The sequence below is a fragment of the Gymnoscopelus microlampas genome (assembly GCF_963454915.1).
Source record: "Gymnoscopelus microlampas genome assembly, chromosome: 6".
Classification (NCBI taxonomy): domain Eukaryota; kingdom Metazoa; phylum Chordata; class Actinopteri; order Myctophiformes; family Myctophidae; genus Gymnoscopelus; species Gymnoscopelus microlampas.
In genome coordinates, this window is record NC_139943.1 from 5,436,281 (window position 1) to 5,459,802 (window position 23,522).

Genomic DNA, 23,522 nt, shown 5'->3' on the forward strand with positions numbered 1-23,522 from the left:
TGTGTTCACTAAAGAAAACGAGATGTTTGTGTGAGGGTTGTGACATCACTCTGCTAAGGGACTGTCATTTGGGAGTTGACGGTGCCTTAGGCTTCACCCTTGTTTTCCCCTCACACCTCAGCCATGTTAACCAGCAAGCAACAACACCTTTAACACACTGATCCTCCACCCTTTCATGTTTTCCGTCTCAGTTCCCACTGGAACCTGTCTTTGTCTTTCAGGTCTGTTGCATCATCGGCCTCTTAAGACACGTAGGTTACTTCGGAACGTTGAGCCTGTGCCAGAGGCTGTCACTCACATACTGCTGTCACTGCTGTCACCTCTACTGTCATTGACCCTGAAGGCCGGACAGCCGAAAGGCCGGAGACAATGGTTTCGCCTCAGTCAGTCAGTCAGTCTGTGTGTGTGTGTGTGTGTGTGTGTGTGTGTGTGTGTGTGTGTGTGTGTGTGTGTGTGTGTGTGTGTGTGTGTGTGTGTGTGTGTGTGTGTGTGTGTGTGTGTGTGTGTGTGTGTGTGTGTGTGTGTGTGTGTGTCAAGTCATTTTGCACACTTACTTCAAGGGACACCTGTGCATAGGAGTTGTCATCGCTGTCACTTGGTGGGTGGTCTTACGGAACAGGCTGTAATTGCTTAAACCCCATCCCCTCTGTGTTCCTACTGGCTGAGGTTTAAACAGCCATAACTCCAGTTACCAGCACGCTAAAGGCCCCGAACTTGGTAGGTGATCTTAAACGGTCAATAGGGACGGCCTGTAATCTACTGATACCCCACCCCCCCTGTCTTCCTATTGGATGGGGTTTACACGGCTATAACTCAAGTTCCCAGAATGCTACAGGCTACAAACTTGGTGCTTGGTCCCACCAACTTCTTCCAATTTCATCTAAAATGACCACTTCCGTTTTCCCCCTTCCTACTTCCGGTTTGTCAGATTGCCTTGAAACTTCACCCACACACTCTCTGAGGGGTGTGGAGTTCAATGTTGCAACCCGGAAGTGGACTTGTTTCACTTAACTGGTTTAGGAAGTGGTCGTAGTGACCTGAAACTCTGCCTCCCCCCCCCACACTTTATGGTACAAGGAATCCAACGATAAAGACCTAAAGTCCATCGTACCACCGGAAGTGAAATTGCAATGTGTCCCCCCACTCTGATCATTTATTTGCCCCTCCCTCCCGAACGCAAGGTCGCACAGGTATGACAGTGGCAGGTGCTGCAACTCCAATCTTCACCAAACTTGGCGCAAACACTGTTCAGGAGTCTGCCATGACAATAGTCACACAAAAAAAACAAAAAAGGCACACATGTGGGGCACTACAGCAGTGTTACGGCAGTTTCTAACATTTCAAATGGCCATAACTCAGTGACCATTGCTCTGATCAGCACAATATAGCACTGGATTCGAAGGCCCAAAAATATGGTTTACAAAAAATGCACATCATGTTGTATTGAAGAACACTTTAAACTAGTGATTGAACAAGTTCCCTCATTATGAACATGCTTACTGAGGTAATAAATCAAGTGAGAAGTAGGATGATTTTTACATTGACTAGAAATGACAGGAAGAGTCACCCCCTGCTGACCATTAAAGGGGTGGTGCCATAGTTTTGCACTTTTTCAGTTTGTCATGTGTCTATGAGGTTGATAGAACTTCATTAAGCCCCCTGGTGGTGTTTTTATGTTTTCTCTGACTATTTTGAGTTTCTACCTGGAGGCTGAAACCTTGAGGGTCAAATGTGCCAATAGAAAAACAGCGCTTTAGTGACATAGTAAAAACATGCTCTCCCCCTCATTATCATAACACAACAGGTGTGGGCATGAGGAGGCGGAGGGACTAGGACAGGTGGGTGGTGCTAAGGTAGTGGAGGAGGTGCTAAGGTGAGAACCAGGTATACTTAATGAACTGGAGGCGTGTCCACATAAAAACATAATTTTAACCATTTCTGTACACTTTTTTGAAAAAAATCTTCCTAGTATAACCATAATACCTGATGATTATGTTTTACTGAGGAAAAAAATCACTGACAATCACGGCACCCCATCTTTAAAAACAACTGATGCTTGTTGACATTTCCACACTGGCCTAATGTTGTAGGCCAGAAGCTTCCCGTGCCCTATAATGCGAAAATACTAACAGTAAAAAATATTTATCTAATTTTTTTTTTATTCCATAAGACATCCCATGCATGACTTACAGTGTTGAGATAGTGTTGACAGGTGTTATGCCCTGCCCATACTTCTGCCTCTGCCCAGATGGGTGTATACGGTGGTGTAAAGTAACTAAGTACATTTACTCAAGTGCAGTACAATTTCAAGTTTTTTTTTTACTTTACTGGAGTATTTCCAATTGTCTATACTTTTACTTCTACTCCACTACATCTCAGAGGCAAATATTGTACTTATACTCCACTACAATAATTTGAAAACTTTAGTTACTAGTTACTTTGCAGATATAAATGATTACATTATAAAACATACATTAAAGGTAGGGTAAGTGATTTTCTTTGGTTAAAATAAGTGTTAAATAGCTCTATATTCTGATAGTACTCATTGCTATAGACTGTTTGTTCAGTAAAAGGAGTCTCCTTGTCTCTCCAGCTCTTTATAAAACAGAAAATGCATTTTTGTTTCAGTTTCATTTCCAATTTTATCCAATCTATCCTGATTGGACTCAATCAGGATACAGATTAAACAAGTGAAATTGGAAGTGATGCCACTAAGAAATGAGCATGTAAAATTGGAACTGGAACACTATAAAAATGAAGCTTAAAAATGGGTACTTTCTCCTGATTGGTTGAGATTTTGACAGCTACCGGAAAATGTATTTTCTGTTTATTAAAGAGCTGGAGAGACGGGGAGACATCTACTGAACAAACACTCTATAGCAATGATTACTATCAGAATATAGTGCTTTAACCTTTTAACAAAATACTTTTTGTTTTAACCCAAAAATAACACTTACCCTACCTTTAACCACTTTAGCCCTATTTTATACCTAGGCTATTTGAACATAGCCGATCTACAAGAGCTTGTAGATCTGCTATTTTCGAACATTTTAGTACTTTTACTTTTGGTACTTTAAGTACATTTTGATACCTTGTACTTTTGTACTTTTACTCAAGTCAATTTTAAATTCCGGACTTGTACTTGTAACAGAGTACTTCTACATTGCAGTTTTGATACTTTTACTTAAGTAAAACATGTGAGTACTTTTTCCACCACTGGGTGTATGTGAAAGAGGGCATGATGTCACACACTGGCACAGGGGATGGATGGGCACGCCGCACTGTCTATAAAACTGGACAAAGGATTAAGAAACGGGGGGTATTGTGAAAGAGGAGCAGAGAGTCATGAGGTCTTCTCTAGACATACACCTGCTTCCATACCTGTATCTGTACTTGATATTGTTCTCTTCATTCCCTCCTTTGTCCTCCTCACCTTCTTCTTCTTGTGAGTTACAGGCACGGTTGAATCTCAACAGGATTCACAAGGATGGAGACTTTATTCTGGGAGGCTTGTTTGAGATCCACCTCTCCTCTGTCTTCCCTGAGCTGTCTTTCACCTCCGAGCAGCAGGATCCCATTTGCTATGAGTGAGTATAGCCGGCGGTGGAAAGCAACTATACATTTACTTAAGTACTGTACAATGTTGAGGTACTTTTACTTTACTGGGGTATTTCCCATTATTTATACTTTTACATCTCAGAGGCACATATTGTACTTTTTACTCCACTACAATTATTAGAAAACTTTAGTTACAAGTTACTGTGTAGATTTGGATTATTATTGCAAAACATACATTAACCACTTCAGCCCTATTTACTCGGACTGTTTGAAAATAGCCGCGACGCGTTGTGAGCTTGTAGATCGGCTATTTTCAAAAGATTTGTATACATTTCATACAGACAATATAGAACATCACCAAACCCAGTACTGTTTTCCTGTTGATTTTGCTATTTGAAGATCCGGATCCAAAGATCCAGTCCGGGTTTTTTCCTAATAAAAATTGCAAAATCAACAGGAAGTTAACATTTTCAGCACTGGGTTTGGTGATGTTCCATATCGTCTGAATCAACGTTGTTTGCGTTCGTTTACGTGCTAAAAGAGTGACTTTGAGAGCTGTTTCAGCGTACAATGTAAGTCAATGAGGAGCATATTTTGAATTATACATTTTTAATCAATGGAGCAATTATTTACTCGTCCACCTTTGGAGTTACATCATGGCAAGGTAACTACACAACCCAAACCTCTACCAAAGTGGTTTAAGCATATTTTGATTATTGCGATAATAGTGTTAATCACAATTATTTTTGCCACAATAATCGTGACACGCAATTTTCATGTCGTCCCATCTCTACTGTGGCATTGTGTGTCTTAGTTTTCACATTGAGGGGTTCAGATGGGCCCAGACCATGGCTTTTGCCATTACTCAACAGATCAAGAGATCAACAGAAACCCCAGCCTGCTTCCCAATGTGACTCTGGGATACAGTCTCTATGATAGCTGTGTTACTCTTGGAGTTGCGTTCCGTTCAGCGTTGTCACTGATCAGTGGGAGAGAGGAGACGTTTCTGTTGGACGAGAGCTGTGTTGGCTCTCCTCCAGCGCTCGGAGCTGTGGGCGATCACTCATCACACTCTATCGCCATCTCTAGTATATTAGGTTTGTACAGAGTGCCCCTGGTAAGTTTCTTAGCTTGAACCCCATTTAACCATCAACTATTTGATCTATGCTTAACCCATTAAAGACCTGGAACGCATCTGTGTGTCATTTTTTAGATTTCTTTGGCTATTGAAAAATAGCAGATCTACAAGCTCATAGCGCTTGTAGATCTGCTATTTTCTTTTTTTTTAAATCGTGAAAATGTGTGCAAATCTTTGAATATCTATATTTCCATAGCGAACATTTCTTAACTCTATTACAACTTCTGGGGGGTCCCTGGAACAAAACATTTTTGAGACGGGGGTCCGCGGCCAAAATTCATATAATGTTGGGGGTCCTTGACATGAAAAAGTTTTGAAAACCACTGATTATAGCAACATACGTTTTTTTCAAGAAGACATTTGTAGAAGCCCCCAGAAACAAAGATTTTAGTTACAAATATTTGCTTTGAAATGTACATATATTCAAAGATTTGCACACATACAAGCTCATGAGCTTGTATATCTGCTATTTTTGAATAGCCAAAGAAATCTAAAATGACACAGATGCGTTCCCGGTCTTAACAGGTTAATTTTGGTTATTTGATGATGTGTTGTATATTGCATTTCTAAAACTTGAAAGAACATGTTTACTTGCAGGCAGAGCATGTGGGTGGAGCTAGCAGGCAGATTTTGAATGCAGTGTGAAGCACAAGGTCAGAGTGCAATGCATCTGTGTGTTTAGAGGTTTGACCTTTGACTCTGGACCTGAGAGTGTAGGAATCCTGTGGCCCTGGTGTCATGATCACATATAACGTCATCTAATTGGGGACGATTCTGAACGGATTTGTGTCATTAAAATGTCTCTGTATATTCCGCAAAGTCAGATTGTTTGTTTATTCCAGTGTGTTTTGGTCACCAATCAATCAAAGCTTACAGTTTCAAATTGAAGTGTTGTTGGGAGAGAGAGAGAGAGAGAGAGAGAGAGAGAGAGAGAGAGAGCAATTATCTTACAGGTGTGCACTTTGTGACAGCATCATTGTCCACAGTGTTTGAGGGTGCATAGTCTTGGGGTGTGTAGCCTGTAGGATCTCAATTATAATTATAGAGTAGTAGGCTACAATCTTCTTTTTTTTGGGTCAAAAGCTCCAACTGGTTTCTCAAACTGGCCTAAGGCTGCCACTGTGGTTTTTCTTGCAGCAACATCCAAAGTTCCTTATTTATTTGTTGTTTGTTTGGAGCGGTGAGTGGGGCTTAGCAGAGCAGAGCGGGGGCAAATCTAGGACTGATTAAACCATAGACTGATTGTGAGCAGATAGCAACAGGGAGCGGTGGATCCTCATGAACGTGGAGCAGGATTTCTCCTCTGCCCACTCACATGCTTTGCTTGCAGGGACATTTTGTCAAAGATGTCCAGTATAGGCTGCCTATTACAGAACAGACGTTTTGTGCCTTTAACAGGTCAGTTACTATGCCTTGTGCTCCTGTCTGAGTGACCGGAATCGGTTCCCTTCCTTCTTTAGAACAATCCCAAGTAATGCCTTCCAGGTGAATTTCCACATGACAATAGATGTGTTGGTAATAACGTATAGTTCATGTTCCACATACTTGACAAAAAAACATTCCTTTCGTGTAATTGATACTGTATCACCTCCCGTTTGCTTGTGTGTATTACTGCTGGAGCTGAAAGGTCTCTGTTGACAGCATCAAAAGAGAATCATTAGACCAGGGGTCTTCAACGTTTCCAGGCCACGGACCCCTTAGCTGAGAGAGAGATGAAGCAAGGACCCCCCCCCCACTATTGTATATACAACTGTGTCGCAGATTAAACGTTTTCACAGATTTCATAGATAGCTTCATAGACTTGTTTGACAGCAACTATCATCAGTGTTTCCCTTTGTATTTAGACTGCTCCTTTTCCCCCTCTATACACTAAACCTCTTTGTCCAAAAACAGCCAATCTACAGCCGATCTCACAACGCCTCACGCTGTGAGGCGTTGTGAGCTTGTAGATCTGCTATTTTTGGCTAATGTGAAAAACATTTGGAATTGTTTTAGTTGCTGAACGTTTTTGATTTTTTAGTTTGAACTTTCGAAATAATATATATTTTTAAAATGTGGGAAGATGAAAAGGGATATTTTGCTCGTGACCCATAAAAATTGTTCTGCCACCCAAACTTAGGTCCCGAAAAGGAATTCTAGGGCTCAAGTGTAAAAAGAAAAAACATCCTTTCACACAAAGATTTGGCAGACCCCCTATAGTAGCTCCCTTGGGGGTCCCGGAGCCCCTTTTCATTGTGGAATCTGTGTAGGAAAATCACCGATTTTATCCACTATATGTGAATATTCTAACCCAAACACTATATCCCTGCATTCTCTATGCGATCAGGTGGAAGCTATGCTCCAGATAATGAGACGGTTCGAGTGGACGTGGGTAGGATTGCTCATTAGTGACGACGCCTATGGCCACGATGCTGCCCGAATATTCCAGTCTGACTTGGCCCAGTCTGGTCTGGGGTGTCTGGCTTATTTGGAGGTTCTGCCCTGGGACAATGACCCGGCTGAACTCCAGAGGATTGTCACCGTGATGAAGAAATCCACAGCTCGCGTGGTCATTGTATATGTATACGGCATACGTATGGTTAAACTCATGGAGGAGGTTGGGGCTATGAATTATATGATCCATGTTCATTTATGTGATTCAAAATTAAAAGGAATCTGGAATGAGTTACACTGAAGATAAGCATTTTTCTATTCATTCAAATAGTAATGGAAACAAACTCACGTTCATATTAGAATATGATGTTATCAAATATAACATCACAAAAAATTGATGATTGAGACTTATATCATACTTCATAAAATAATTGATCAGAGAATTAAACAAACAAACACAAGCACGGGAAAGGTGGTGAAGATTTCTCTGTAATATTGAGGGCTACTGTGAGAACACAACGTTCAAAGCCTCTCTAGAGGTATTGAGATGGACATATTTCATTAATATTCATTAATATAAACTGTAATGTACTATATACATGATTAGAACATGCTTGAACGTCCCACAATTAAGGTCTAATATTTCTACAATTGCTACAAATTGCTACACAACCTGTAAGTCCAATCATTTTGGGCATAAACAAGAAGTTGAAGGGTGCATTTAAGTCTGATAATGATGTACCGTGCATGTTCAAATTATGTATACTTTACCTCAGTGACTGTGATTCCCAAACTTTTTAGCAAAAAAACCCAAAAGAGAAATTAGATGTTTGCCCGTGACCCAAACTAGTGAGAAAAGCACTCACTGTGAGCTTGTAGATCTGCTATTTTCACTATTTCTTAAAGGTTTTATTTTATTTCATTATTTATGATAATTATTCGATTTTATTTATAATATTAACTACTTTTGAAAAATGTTGGAATTGTTTTAGTTGATGAACATTTTTTTTATCTTTCAAAATAATATATATTTTTAAAATGTGGGAAGATTTACTTGTGACCCATAAAAATTGTTCTGCCACCCAAACATATAATAGGTCCCGACCCACTGTTTGGGATACAGTGCTTTACATTCATTAAGTTAAGACAATTCTTTCAAATATTGATTATTTTGTCCTAACATTGTTGGACAAAATAGCCAATTTTACATGGAGGGGCCCACTCTCCCTAAGTGCCCACTCTTCTTGTATCCATTTTAAGTACTACTGTTGTTGTTGTTGTTGTTGTTGTTGTTGTTGTTGTTGTTGTTGTTGTTGTTGTTGTTGATCACAATCAACAGGTGGTAAGGCAGCATGTGACAGGTCTACAGTGGATAGCTGATGTGGGCTGGGCCAACGATCCAAACCTCCAGACTCCAGACTTCATGCCATATCTTAGAGGCACCCTGGGCGTCGCCGTCCGTCAGGGAGAGATACCAGGCCTCAGGGACTTCTTGTTAAAACTACATCCTGAAAATGACCATGACAACAGCCATGGAAACACACTAGTGAGTCTTTTTGTTTGGATACGGGTCGAGTTATGGGAACCTCAATGTTAAATTTGCTATGCACTTTTCCAAAATGTAAAACGAATAAAAACAAAATAAAGAATAGCTGTATGTTGTGGTTTGAACATGCAGGGTACATCGTTATCAGACCTGCATTTACCCTTCAACTTGTTGTTTATGCGACTGGCAATCCACAGGTTTTATAGCAATTGTAGTAATGTTGGGCCTTAAATGTCATTTAAAACATTATTATATGTACAGTATTTGGACCTCAATTTCTAAAACAAATCTAAGCAAATGAATAAATAAATACATATTAAAAAAAGGGCCCAGAGGTCTCAGGGGCCCACTGCACCGGTTACCTTTTGTTTAATGTCATTGTCAAGGTTCAATGTGTAAATCAGGGGTCTTCAACAGGGGGTCCTCAGAGTTACTACAGGGGGACCCCTGGTGTAAATCATACGCAATAGCATTTCTCAATCTTTACTTTGGCTAGTTTGTTCAAGTGTCTGATTGTGGAAGCAGGGACGTGCACAGATAGACTCTAGGTGGTGCTAGAGCACCTGCCCTTTGCCCTCTTGACCAGAAGTGCCCTTTTGGAAAAAAAAGAAAAAAAAAACTTTTTTTCTTTTTCAGTTTACAGCAGAGGTCTTCAACAGGGGGTCCGGGACCCCTAGGGGGTCCTCAGAGTTACTACAGGGGGTCCGCCAAATCTTTATGTGATATGATTTTTCTTTTTACATAACCACTCGAAACCTAGCATCCCTTTTCTGAGGAGAACTTTAGCCAAAAATAGCAGATCTACAAGCCCACGCTGCGAGGCGTTGTGGGCTTGTAGATCGGCTATTTTTGGCAAAGAGGTATAGATGTAGAGGGAAAAAAGAGCAGACCAAGTCAACAAAAGAAAGTATAATTTACTTGAGCACCTGCCCCTCAAAATGTCTGTGCACGCCACTGTGTGGAAGAATCTCATATGTAAGTAGTGTACTGCGAGTGGGCTTGTGACTGTGGAGCCATTCTGTTTCTTCAGGTGAGGCAGTTTTGGGAGCACACATTTCAGTGTAAATTTGCACCCCTTCCATCACAGTGGGTGGACGCTGGTGGAAGGGTGTGTACTGGACAAGAGGACCTAAGAACAGCAGAAACCACCCTGTTGGATGTGTCTGATCTCAGGCTAGAGTATAATGTGTACAAGGCTGTGTACGCTCTGGCCCATGCCCTCCATGACATGTTGCAGTGTGTGCCAGGAAGAGGGCCTTTCGATGGGCACGGCTGTGCCAGTGTGCAGACAATACAGCCATGGCAGGTGTGATATCAATACAAACTTTACTAATGTGTCTAGTTTGGTTTAATTTAGAATAATAATGAATATGTAAATATGGCACAAGAGCAACACCAATGACAGCAGCACCTGGGTTGCTACTGCCCCCTGGTGGTTCCAGGTGGCAGCAGCTCAGGGAGTAACAGCGGCTCCAGGTGCAAAAGCAGCAGCCTGGCCAACCCAGCCGATCGTGCCTGGCCCTCCACAACCTGATAAAGCATGGGCCTTCAACAGGGGTTCCGGGACCCCTCAGGCGTCCTCAGAGTTACCACAGGGGGGCCGCCAAATCTCTGTGTGATAGGAACTTTTTCTTTTACATTATCCCTATTCTAAGGAGAACTTAAGCCAAACAAATGATGGCGTTGAGCTTGTAGGTAGGCTGTTTTCAGCAAAGAGAGGGACAAAAGAGCAGACTAAGTACAGAGTGAAAGGTCAAGTTTACTAAGTACTGACAATGTCTGAAAATACACCTTTAATCTGCAACACAATGCTATACAATATGTAGTGGGAGTCCCTGCTTCATCTCTCTCTCTCAGCCTTGGTCTGTAAAACGTTGAAGACCCCTGTCACAAAGTGTCGAATCACCATGCCAAACATGAGAAAGGCCGTAGGACTGGACAACATCAACCAAAGGGTTGCTTAACCATTGAAAACCATTGTGCATTGTCCCAGTGTCAAAAAAGGGACGTCCCCCAGTCCATAAAGACAACAGGCTGATCTAATCTATCTATTATATACAACTCAGGAAAATGTCTAACTTTGGAGTTATGGCAAGGTGCCCCAACCAATATGGCAGTGACATTGATGGATGAGTGGCCAATGTGGTGTTTACACATGTTATGTCGGCCATCCCACCCATTACATAACAAAATGCCAGACGCCAGAGGTTTCATAGACTTCATCAGGGTCCCTGGGAACCTAATGAAGACCCTTTGAGCCAAAGCACGTTGGTCCCAGTGTGTTTTATAAACTTTGCCTGAAATAATATAGGCATTTCAACTTGTTCAACTGAACAGTGTGCCTTCTTCTTAAGTCTGAAGTGCGTTGCCTACAGTGTCTCTTCGGATGAAAGGGAATCTGTATGTCATTTGATAGCCCTCTCTCCGTTGGCTATAATTACTAAATTCCTATTGAAGATCTGGTGATAGAAACTTTGAGAGTGCAATGCAAGTGGAACATATTTAACCGGTGTGCAAACTTAATTATTATTTCCGACCCAGCACTTCTATATCTCTTAATTGTGTACAGTTTATGTTTATGATTTATTCTAAATCCTGCACGGATGCAATTAATACATACAATCTCTAATACATCTTCAATTTCTAGCTTGTGTATTACCTGGAAAAGATCAACTTCACCACATCATTTGGTGATCAAGTATCGTTTGATGAGAATGGTAACGCTTTACCAATCTGTGATGTCATGAACTGGGTGTGGCTCCCTAATGGAAGCACAAAGTTTCACAATGTAGGTGTGTTCAAGAAGTCAGCCTCCGCAGGTGAAGAACTCATCCTTGATGAAGACAGAATCTTATGGAGCTTTGAATCCACGAAGGTCACTTTGGTTTTCAAAAATATCTAATTTCGGGCTCATGATGTGAATGTAATTTAGTTTATAATGAAATCGATCATTGTTACTTTCCTCTGTAGCCTCCTCGGTCAGTGTGCAGTGAGAGCTGCTCCCCTGGAACCCGTGTGGCCAGAAGAAAAGGAGAACCTGTCTGCTGCTTTGACTGCATTGCTTGTTCTGAGGGAGAGATCAGCAATGAGACTGGTAGGTTCATATTATGTACAGTAGGTTATCTTTAGGATGATACTGTACCTGTTTGTACCTTTGATCTTCTTGTCTTTGTTAGACTCTACAGGGTGCACCAGTTGTCCAGAGGACTTCTGGTCCAGTCACCAGCGTGACCACTGTGTCTCTAAGAGCATGGAGTTCCTCTCCTACAATGAGGCCCTGGGTATCTCCTTGACAACAATATCTTTGCTAGGCACACTTATTTGTGTCGTTGTCCTGGGAATCTTCATCTATCATCGAAGCACACCCATGGTGCGCGCCAACAACTCAGAACTCAGCTTCCTTCTCTTGTTGTCACTCAAACTATGTTTCCTGTGCTCACTTCTGTTCATTGGCCGTCCCAGACTCTGGACTTGTCAGCTGAGGCATGCAGCATTTGGGATCAGCTTTGTGCTGTGTGTCTCGTGTATCCTGGTAAAAACTATGGTGGTGTTGGCTGTTTTCGAAGCCTCCAAGCCTGGGGGCGCAGACATTATGAAGTGGTTTGGTTCTATGCAGCAAAGAGGAACAGTTCTGGCTCTTACTTCCATCCAGGCAATAGTCTGCACAGCCTGGCTTGTGTCTGCCTCACCAACTCCTTATAAAAACACACAATACCACAGTGATAAGATAGTATATGAGTGTGCGGTGGGATCAACAGTTGGTTTTGCAGTGTTACTAGGTTATATTGGTTTACTGGCACTCCTCAGCTTCCTCCTAGCATTCATGGCAAGGAATCTCCCGGACAACTTCAATGAAGCCAAGTTAATCACTTTCAGCATGTTGATCTTCTGTGCCGTGTGGATAGCCTTCATCCCAGCATATATCAGCTCTCCAGGCAAATATGCAGACGTAGTGGAGGTATTTGCTATTTTAGCATCTAGTTTTAGCATTTTGGTGGCACTGTTTGGACCAAAGTGTTATATAATAATTTGGAAACCTGAGAGAAACACTAAGAAATCCATCATGGGTCGAGGTGCCACCAAGACGTAGAGGCAAATTCAATGACAATACATTTTATCTGTGGGTATTGTATAATTATATGTAAAGAGTCAAGTTCGCTCAAACAATTTTCAAATGCTTCCGTCAAACAGAGGTGCTGAAAATGTGCATCATAAAGTGAATGTCCGGCCTCCCCCACTTCAATTTCTTTTTGCAGTTATGTGAATAAATCCCACTGTAAATCAAATGGTTCAAAGCCTAGCTAGCTTGCTGCTTAGAAAAAACGGGAACTCAAAACTATAATAGATTTTAAGTTTTAAAATATATGTTCCAGGACGGAAACAGATGACCCTTGGGACAATGCTCCACGTGTCCAAGACTCTTTTCCCTCCTGGCTCCCAAACTGTGGAACATGAACTCCCCTTATCAGTCAGGACTGCAGCCAAACTCACTCCCAATTGTCCGCCTTAATCTGAAGACTCACCTCTTCTAACTCCACCTCAACCCCTAGCACTTCACTCTCCCCTTTACCCCTTTGCTGCCACCTCCTGCCTCGATTGATGCTATAGCGAATGACCAAGATATGGCTGCCATGCAGACATCTTGGACATTCATGTCATGAGTTAGCCATGGGGACAACGGAAGGTATTAGCATTCTTGCTAAATCCGGTATATTTACATAACATCATGTATTGTATGTGTATTTTATGATGTAGTAACTTCACAGGACAACTCGGTTGTTTCTAACGTGGTTATTTATTCAGCTTCTCACAGGTAAACAAACACAGCCTCTCAGCTTGCCCTGCGCTGGTAACTGACTGACTTCCTGTATATCTTCTGTTAGCTGATCACTTCAAAGTAGGACTGCACTGCCCTCTGGTGGGCAGGCAGGGTAAACAATAAACATTCTAGGCTCACATTATTACATTAATATGCTTCATAGCATTTATTCCAAATAAAGAAATACAATACTTCGTCCTCATGTTTTTGTCACTTAGGCTTGTTCTTCTTGACCACAATGTTAAACATTTAATTTAGATAGCATGCTATTTAAACAGATGCTAGGTGGTATCCTATATTTTCAATGTACAGATTATTATTTTTGATAGTATATTGTTTAGACTGATGCAAGGTTCATTGTTTACATGGTATCCTATAGTTTCATTGTACAGATTATTATTTTGATAGTATATTGTTTAGACTGATGCAAGGTTCATTGTTTACATGGTATCCTATAGTTTCATTGTACATATTATTTTGACAGTATATTGTTTAGACTGATGCTACTTTCATTGTTTACCTGTGATCCTAGTTTACAGAGGCACTACACTGTCTCTCTGCATTCTATGTATGTGTTTACCTAGCTTGGAAGTCTCTCGTAAGTCGCTTTACAATTTAGGCATTTAGCAGACACTCTTATGAGTGTCTGATAAATGCCTAAATTGTACCTTTCAGGAGGCGTAGATACAGACTATTTGTATATATTTATTTGGCTTGATTCTAGGCTTAAAATAATTGATATAAACATTTTTGGAAATGTCTATGGGAAAAATGAATGGGCCACAACAAAATGGCCACCACTGCTATGCCCTATAAAGCATAGTGCACATAAAATATTAAAAAAGAAACAAGAAATGAAGACCAACTATCAACATTCAAACAAAATAATCACTAATGAATCAAATCTTGCCAAAATTGTTGGCTGGTATTTTTCCATGAAAGAGTTTAGGTAGCCTAAGCATTATATAGGATCTCCATCTTCCTTGTCATCGTGGATGTCCACCAGGGGAGGCATACGATAATCCGACATCCCATTTCTCCGACTATGTGGCATCCGCGTGCGGTTAGGGTTAGGGTTCGGGTTTGGTATAGGGTTAGTATTGGAAACGTCGGAGGCATGCGCTGTCGGAGGAATGCGCTGTCGGACTAACGTATTGCACCCGTCCACCAGATGTCCCTGGCTGGTATTTCCACACACCTCTTCATGGGCTCCTTACACAGGCACATCGATGCTAAAGTTTGTGTGTGTCGTGTGACAGCACAACTTTTAGATGTGTACAATAGAAGCAATATTAGATCATGAACGATCTTGTCGGCAGGATTATGCTGCTGTGCCTCGGAAGCTTTGCTTTTTCTTTTTTTTACGGTAGCTTTGCTACCTTTTTTGTTGCGGGTAGTTACCAAAGCAGAAGACAGTAGTTAACAAGCAATTGAAACCGATTGTGTGCAACTCATCAACACCCCCAGTCTGTCTTGCATCTCAGCAAGGTGCTAAATGTTGATATTAAAGGCAGACCAACACGATGGCCTCTACTATGTCACAATTTAATTGTTTAATAGTTGTGCAAATATTTGCTAATGCATTATGCAACTATATAGTGACGGTCCCTATGTGTTCAGAGCTGTGTGAAGAAGGAGGTGCAGATTCCATAAATCCCTCCCACCGCCCCGCAACGGGCAGAACCACTTCACAACTGGAGCCCGCGGCTTGCGGCCTTCTTCTGGAGGTCTCGGCGGCGGCTTGCTTTTTTATGTTTATATTATAGTTTGTTTGCCATTCTCCGTTTTAACCTTGATATTGTATGTTAGGATGTCTTAATGATGCACTTACAACAAGTTGGCATGAATTCTATAAACCATGTAGCCCTTATAGGCTATCTTAATTTTTAGTGAAATTAGCGTTGTACTGTTACAGAGTAGCCTACATACAAAACATTACTTTAATACAAAATACAAAACTTTAATACACTTACACCGTGCAAAAAAAGAGAGAGCTTGAATCATACAAACATTGATATGACAAAAGAAAAACAGTACAGTACAGTACAGTGGTGTTCACTCTCCATTCCGACATCTCACCACTCCGACTAGTGGCTTCCTCGTGCGGTTAGGGTTAGGGTTAGGGTTAGGTATAGGGTTCGTCAACGTCGGAAAGGCGACATGTCGGAAAGGAGAAATGCACCCCAGTACAGTACAGTACATTAGGCCTACTGTAAAGCAGCAACTTAGCATAAAACCTGATTAAACAGTTATTTCATAGCATAACATTATCACCCGTTATTTTTATAGCTTCAGTCTTGAGTATGTGTAACGCTCCAGAATCCCTGTCAGTGGCATCTAACTATTAAGAAGCAGACTTGGCTGGTTAGCTCTGGTAGCTAGCCAAAGGAAGCTACGATTTGAGCGATTGAGCGAGTTATAAACCTCAAATGTGCCAATGTCTGTTCATACAATTATGCTTGAAAATGTATATTGATATATTTATGGGGTACATGAGAGATCTGGGTCATCACTTTTTCAAGTTAATTTGATGGTGCTCTCTCTTTAACATCCACGGCCACAACAAACGTTGAAGATCCTCCTGGTCCCGGTGTCGAACTGTCCGTGAGCAGGACATTAAACTCCTATTATTTGTGAAATTTTGCTGGGTCCCCCTGCAAAGTTTGAAAGCCAATCGTAGTCTGAAAACGTGCTGCATTTAATTTAATTTGCATCTACTAATTGCAAGGTTATTAGTAATCAAACATGTCCATATACAATCACTGTTGTAAAATACAGACTTGCCATTGCATTTGCGTTTCTACATCTTGGTGGCACCTCGACCCATAATAGACTTCTTAGTGTTTCTCTCAGGTTTAAAAATTATTATATAACACTTTGGTCCAAAGAGCACCACTAAAATGCCAAAACTAGATGCTAAAATAGCAAATACCTCCACTACATCTGCATATTTGCCTGGAGAGCTGATATATGCTGGGATAAAGGCTATCCACACGGCACAGAAGATCAACATGCTGAAAGTGATTAACTTGGCTTCATTGAAGTTGTCTGGAAGATTCCTTACCATGAACGCTAGGAGGAAACTGATGAGTGCCAGTAAACCAATATAACCTAGTAACACTGCAAAACCAACTGTTGATCCCACCGCACACTCATAGACTATCTTATCACTGTGGTATTGTGTGTTTTTATAAGGAGTTGGTGAGGCAGACACAAGCCAGGCTATGCAGATTATTGCCTGGACGAAAGTAAGAGCCAGAACTGTTCCTCTTTGCTGTATAGCACCAAACCACTTCATAATATCTGCGCCCCCAGGCTTGGAGGCCTTGAACACGGCCAACACCACCATAGTCTTTACCAAGATACACGAGACAGACAGCACAAAGCTGATCCCAAATGCTGCATGCCTCAGCTGACAAGTCCAGAGTCTGGGATGTCCAATGAACAGAAGTGAGCACAGGAAACACAGTTTGAGTGACAACAAGAGAAGGAAGCTGAGTTCTGAGTTGTTGGCGCGTACCATGGGTGTGTCTCGATGATAAATGAAGATTCCCAGCACAATGGCACAGATAAGTGTCCCTAGCAATGAGATGATTGTCAAGGAGATACCCAGGGCCTCATGGTAGGAGAGGAACTCCATGCTCTTAGGGACACAGTGGTCACGCTGGGGACTGGACCAGAAGTCCTCTGGACAACTGGTGCACCTTGTAGAGTCTAACAAAGAAAACAGAATCAAAGGTACGATATCATCCTAAAGATAACCTATTGTACATATGCAATGTAAACCTACCAGTCTCATTGCTGATCTCACCCTCAGAACAAGCAATGCAGTCAAAGCAGCAGACAGGTTCTCCTTTCCTTCTGGCCACACGGGTTCCAGGGGAGCAGCTCTCACTGCACACTGACCGAGGAGGCTACAGAGGAAAGTAACAATGATCAATCTAAACTAAATTGCATTCACTTCATGAGCTCGACATGAGCTATTTTAGAAACCAAAGTGACCTTTGTAGATTCAAAACTCCATAAGATTATGTCTTCATCAAGGATGAGTTCTTCACTTGCGGCGGCTGACTTCTTGACCACACCTACAGTGTGAACCTTCGTGCTTCCATCAGGGAGCCACACCCAGTTTATGACATCACAGATTGGTAAGGCATTACCATTCTCATCGAACGATACTTGATCACCAAATGATGTAGTGAAGTTGATCTTTTCCAGGTAATACACAAGCTAGAAATGGCGATGAGCAGAATTATGACGAGTGAGAGAAATATAGCCAACTGAGATCCTGTGCTCTTTGGAGAGCACCTGATATCTGACATAATAAGTATTAGCATGCATGTCAATGTTGGTACACGTCAACGTTGGTATTCCCTCTCATCCTGTATGCCAAACACACTGGGAACAGGTTGTCACGGTTTCAGAAATTTTAAGCATGGTTAAACTCCTTGTTGATCACACAGAAAGGGCTGTGATAGGCAATCCAGAGGCTTGTGGAGAAATCTCCTGCCTTAATATACATATACAATAGGAAAAGCAACTTGCCCCGAGCAATATCGCACCTTGATGCTTGATGCTTTTTTATATATAAAAATGTATATATGTCATATTTACATATTCATTATTATTCTAAATTAAATCAAACTAGAAACATTAATAAAGTGTGTATTGATATTGCACCTGCCATGGCTGTATTGTCTGCAAACTGGCACAGCTGTGCCCACTGAAAGGTCCTCTTCCTGGCACACATTGCAACATGTCATGGAGGGCATGGGCCAGAGCATACACAGCCTTGTACACATTATACTCTAGCCTGAGTTCAGACACATCCAGAAGTTTAGTTCCTGCTGTTCCTAGGTCCTCTTGTCCAGAACACACCCTTCCACCAGCAGCCACCCACTCTGACGGAAGGGGTGCAAATTTACACTGAAATGTGTGCTCCCAGAACTGCCTCACCTGAAGAAACAAAAAGGAGGCTTAAACGGAAATACAACACCTTGAGAAAATTTAAAAAACAGAAAAATCAGATTGAATTAGCAATTTAAATACTACATTTTCTGTGTGGATAGCCACACGCATCAGCAGATGTGATCTTCCCTCGTGGTCACCCCAACAACGTATTGTTTCAGAAGATGCCACATGGAAAGTGGCCCAACAGTCAACGGTGCAACTCCCTATTCTCATCAAAACCACCATAAAAGAGCATCCTGTCCGCAATTATCATCAAAACCACCTGTCCGCAATTATCATCAAAACCACCATAAAAGAGCATCCTGTCCGCAATTTACAACAGGAAAGTCCCCCCCCCCAGTTATCCTTTTACATCGCTTGCGTAATTGTACTTGCTCTACTGTTTGCAAATTGTATTCAATCAGTCAATCAACCAATCAATACATTTTTAAGAGAGCTTCTCCTCCAGGACAATCAGACACTTAAACGAACTAGCCAAAGTCAAGCTTGAGAAACGCTATTGCCCCCCAAGCCCCGAAAGCCACCCCGCCCATACCTCCAAGGCCGTGTGATGAAAAAGTGTAAGACAATGGCACAGTTCACTATTACAGCATTCTAGATGCTGACGTTTACAGTCATGTGTCACATTGTCCTCTACTGGCTGCTGTTGTATATTACTGTATATCAAGGCAGGTCTCTCTATCAAGGTTTCCTTGTCTTTCCTCTCATATCATGGTCGTCTTTATCACTGTTCCCATGCTGCTACAATGCTCGAGGAGTCGAACAAAATAATGTTTTTTACTCTTATAACCTTGAAACTTGAAATGAAACAAAAGACACACTAGCGTGTTTCCATGGCTGTTGTCATGGTCATTTCCAGGATGTATATTTAACAAGAAGTCCCTGAGGCCTGGTATCTCTCCACGGCGGACGTCGATACCCAGCGTGCCACGGAGATACGGCATGAAGTCTGGAGTCTGGAGGTTAGGATCGTTGGCCCAGCCCACATCAGCTATCCACTGTAGACCTGTCACATGCTGCCTTACCACCTGTTGATTGTGATCAACAACATCAATAATACTAAAAATGATGCTACTACTAATTATAATAATCATCATCATCATCATCATCATCATCAAATTGTCTGTAAACGTGACAGGTGTTATTAATTGTTTGCTTATTGTGCAGAGAAGTACTGAAGAAAATAAAACACATTTCATGAATGTGAATATGTCCATCTCGATACCTGTGGAGAGACACTGAAAATACTGTAATTGTTGTATTTTTCCTCATATTTTAATATGAATATGAGTTTCCATAACTATTTGAATGAATAAAGAAAATGCCTGCAATTAAATTGCATTTGTTTTTATATACAGTATGAAAGGATGTCTTCACTTCAACATAACTCATTCCAGTTTCCTTATGATTATGAATCACTAAATGAACATGGATCATATAATTCATAACCCCAACCTCCTCCATGAGTTTAACCATACGTATGCCGTATACATAGACAATGACCACACGAGCTGTGGATTTCTTCATCACGGTGACAATCCTCTGGAGTTCAGCCGGGTCATTGTCCCAGGGCATAACCTCCAAGTAAGCCAGACACCCCAGACCAGACTGGGCCAAATCAGACTGGAAGATGCGGGCAGCATTGTGGCCATAGACGTCATCACTAATCACCAGTCCTGTCCAGGTCCACTCGAACCGTCTCATAATCTGGAGCATAGCTTCCACCTGATAGAGAGAATGTAGGGTTAACGTGGGGCCGATTCTTACTTATGTCTTCTAAATCCAAAACTATATCAGTGGTTCTCAAACCTTTTCATTTGAAGGACCCCCAAAATGATGTGTATTTGACCGCCAACCCCCATCTCAAAATATTTTGTTCCATGCGATCCCCAGAAGCAAAGATTTGAGTTAAAAATATGCGCTTTAAAAGGATATGAAAATATTAATTTGCACACATTTTCTCGATTTTTGAATAGCCAACGTGTAAAATAACGCTTTTTAGCTCCAATAAAAAAATGACACAGATGTGTTCCAGGTCTTAATGGGTTAAGTGTTTAGGATAGGTAGATTATTCACATCAGCAAATCAGTGAACGTCCTACTCAGAAACCACAATAAAAAGGTCTAATCATTCTCTTAATTTGATACAAAATTAGAGATGATACAGTATCAAATGCACTCACTAGAAAGGAATGTTTTTTTTTGTCAAGTATGTGGAACATGAACTACTTGATACCAACACACATCTATTGTTAGTGGAAGTTCACCTGGAAGGCATTACTTGGGATCGTTCTAAAGAAGGAAGGGTGCAGAATCCGGTCACTCAGACAGGAGCACATGGCATGGTAACTGACCTGTTGGAGGCACAACACATCTGTTCTGTAACATACTACATAGTTAGGACAACGTTCCCCTGCAAGCAAAGCATGTTTCATTTCATTTTATTTCATTTTGTTTCGCACATGGTAGTGTATTACTGTACATATAGTTCATATCATAGGATATTAATTCATTAAATCGAATACACCTATAAGCGAAAAGGAGCAGGCAGAAGAATAAATTCTTATTGATACCTGCCCCCTATCCAGTTTAAAAAATACATATATACTTGATGATCGACGCATACAACCAGTACTTGCACTAAATGCAAGTTTAAACAAAACCAAAATCCCAAACAAAACAAGCAAAACAAAACGATCAACATAATGAGCAACAAATGAACAATTCAACTTATGTAGTAAACAACTCCAAAGTACAATTATTTCCTATCCGTCATCTTCATATTGTCTAATAATTTTATTTTTATAAAAAAAAAGTTAAATTGAAAAATGTTTGTACAACCTTTTAAGTCATTATGGAGAGAATTCTACATTCTGACTCCGATATGATTGAAGGACACATCTTCCTCTGAGTGGTCCGTGCAGATTGACGCTTAAAATCAAATTTCCTCCTACTCTCCCCACTTTCTGAACAACATTCAAACAGCTTTTGCAAATTAACTGGCAGCGTTTTGCCTTAAACAATGTGAGTGGAGACAGGACATATATCCTGCTCCACGCTCATGAGGCTGTTCTCACGCTCCACTCCAGCGCTCAAAATCAGTCACCGGTCCAACACCGGTCACCTAGATTTGCCCCCCGCAGCACTCGCACCGCTTCAAACGAAAACACAAGAAACAAACAAGCTGCAATTTGATTTTGCTGCAAATACACACCTGATAGCCTTTGCAATTTGGAGGCCAGTTTCAGAAACCAGTTGGAGCTTTTGACACAAACGCTGTAGTCTACCCTATAGTCACAGTGTAGGCCGTACAGGCTACACACCCCACGACTATGCACTCTTAAACACCGTGGACACCTTTGCTGTGGCAATTAAAGCACACACCTGTAAAATAATTGTGCTTTTGATCTCTCTCTCTCTCTCTCTCTCTCTCTCTCTCTCTCTCTCTCTCTCTCTCTCTCTCTACAAAGCTTTGATTTCTAATTGTAACCTTTGACTGACTGATAATCAAAACACACCGGAATAACCCATATCTGACTTTGCGGAATACAGAGACATTTGAATGACACTCATGCGTTCAGAATTGTGTTCAGGGATGTGCAAGACCAGTGCCAAGCATTGTGTTTTATTTCCCGTTTATTTCCCACGTCGCAGGTCCATGGACTGCCACTACGGACCCCCAGCTGCGGCTCAAGACTGTGACTGCGGACCGGGCCTCTCCATGGAGCACGACCGTGGATTTCTACTACACTACACTATACCACTATACTATATATACTGTATATTATCTTAACATTCTTATATTATACCATTATATACTACATACACATTATTGCTGTACTATATTATACTATCATATATATCTTACACTATTATATGTGCTACTATTGTTACTGTTACTACCTGCACTGTATCTCTTTCTGTCTCTCCTCTGTCCCTGTATCTCTTTCTGTCTCTCCTCTGTCTCTCTCTCTCTCTCTCTCTCTCTCTCTCTCTCTCTCTCTCTCTCTCTCTCTCTCTCTCTCTCTCTTTCCTCTTTCCCCCGACACGGTCGAGGCAGAAGGCCGCCACTCTAGAACCTGTAGAACACTCTAGAACCTCTAGAGCCTGACGTTTCTTCCAGTTAAGAGGGAGTTTTTCGTTGCCACTGTCGCAAAAATTGCTTGTTCAGGGTGGGATTGTCGGGTCTCTTCTCTACATGTAAAGTGTCTTGAGACAACTTGTTGTGATTTGACACTTTAATAAAATTGAATTGAATTGAATTGAATTGTGCACATGTATTTTGTATTACAACATTGGTGTAACTTTATCATGTATGGATCACAGTGATGTATGAGGTTTAATGTTATGACACCAAATAGAGTTATCCCCACGTCCGATTGTATAAAAAACTAAGACATTGTATGTGACCACGACCAGCCTGACTCAGGGCCGTGAGGTCCAGGATGAATCAAACCTGGAACACAGATGCATCGAACTCTGACGTCATGAAAACCTTCAAAATATGCTCTGCATGAGAGTAAATATGTCCTTTCAAGCTTCACACATACTTTAATCATTGTGCATCACATTATATTTGTAAATAAATAAAGATAAAACATAATATATTAAATTGGTGATGGTAAAAATGGTTCAAGCTAAGAAACTTACCAGGGGCACTCTGTACAAACCTAATATACTAGAGATGGCGATAGAGTGTGACGAGTGATCGCCCACAGCTCCGAGCGCTGGAGGAGAGCCAACACAGCTCTCGTCCAACTGAAACGTCTCCTCTCTCCCACTGATCAGTGACAACGCTGAACGGAACGCAACTCCAAGAGTAACACAGCTATCATAGAGACTGTATCCCAGAGTCACATTGGGAAGCAGGCTGGGGTTTCTGTTGATCTCATTAATTGTAAAAGCCATGGTCTGGGCCCATCTGAACCCTTCAATGTGAAAACTGAGACACAAAATGACACTTGTAACTTTGCATATGTATTATTTGTAGAAATAATACACCAAGTAATCCTATGGTACGATACATCAAGACAAAGTCCATGTTCTGTTGCTTGATACTGCATTAGCTATACTCACTCATAGCAAATGGGATCCTGTTGCTCGGAGGTGAAAGACAGC

General features: G+C 41.3%; 1 protein-coding gene and 1 pseudogene across 2 annotated transcripts; one reads left to right on the forward strand and one right to left on the reverse strand.

The window, feature by feature from the left end:
* Positions 1 to 1,130: 1,130 nt before the first annotated feature.
* On the forward strand, positions 1,131 to 12,705 carry LOC311047962 (extracellular calcium-sensing receptor-like; annotated as a pseudogene). The gene is made up of 10 exons: positions 1,131 to 1,190; positions 3,457 to 3,587; positions 4,373 to 4,675; positions 6,095 to 6,181; positions 7,023 to 7,292; positions 8,409 to 8,615; positions 9,646 to 9,921; positions 11,263 to 11,490; positions 11,586 to 11,709; positions 11,792 to 12,705. The product of its transcript is annotated as an extracellular calcium-sensing receptor-like (transcript).
* Positions 12,706 to 16,234: 3,529 nt separating this feature from the next.
* LOC311047963 (extracellular calcium-sensing receptor-like) lies at positions 16,235 to 23,312 on the reverse strand (the record flags this gene model as incomplete). The annotated part of the gene is made up of 8 exons (XM_084060914.1): positions 16,235 to 17,148; positions 17,225 to 17,348; positions 17,437 to 17,664; positions 18,115 to 18,390; positions 19,227 to 19,433; positions 19,861 to 20,130; positions 20,672 to 20,758; positions 23,055 to 23,312. 8 exons carry the CDS (start codon positions 23,310 to 23,312, stop codon positions 16,235 to 16,237), a joined length of 2,364 nt encoding a protein of 787 aa, XP_083917040.1.
* Positions 23,313 to 23,522: the final 210 nt, after the last annotated feature.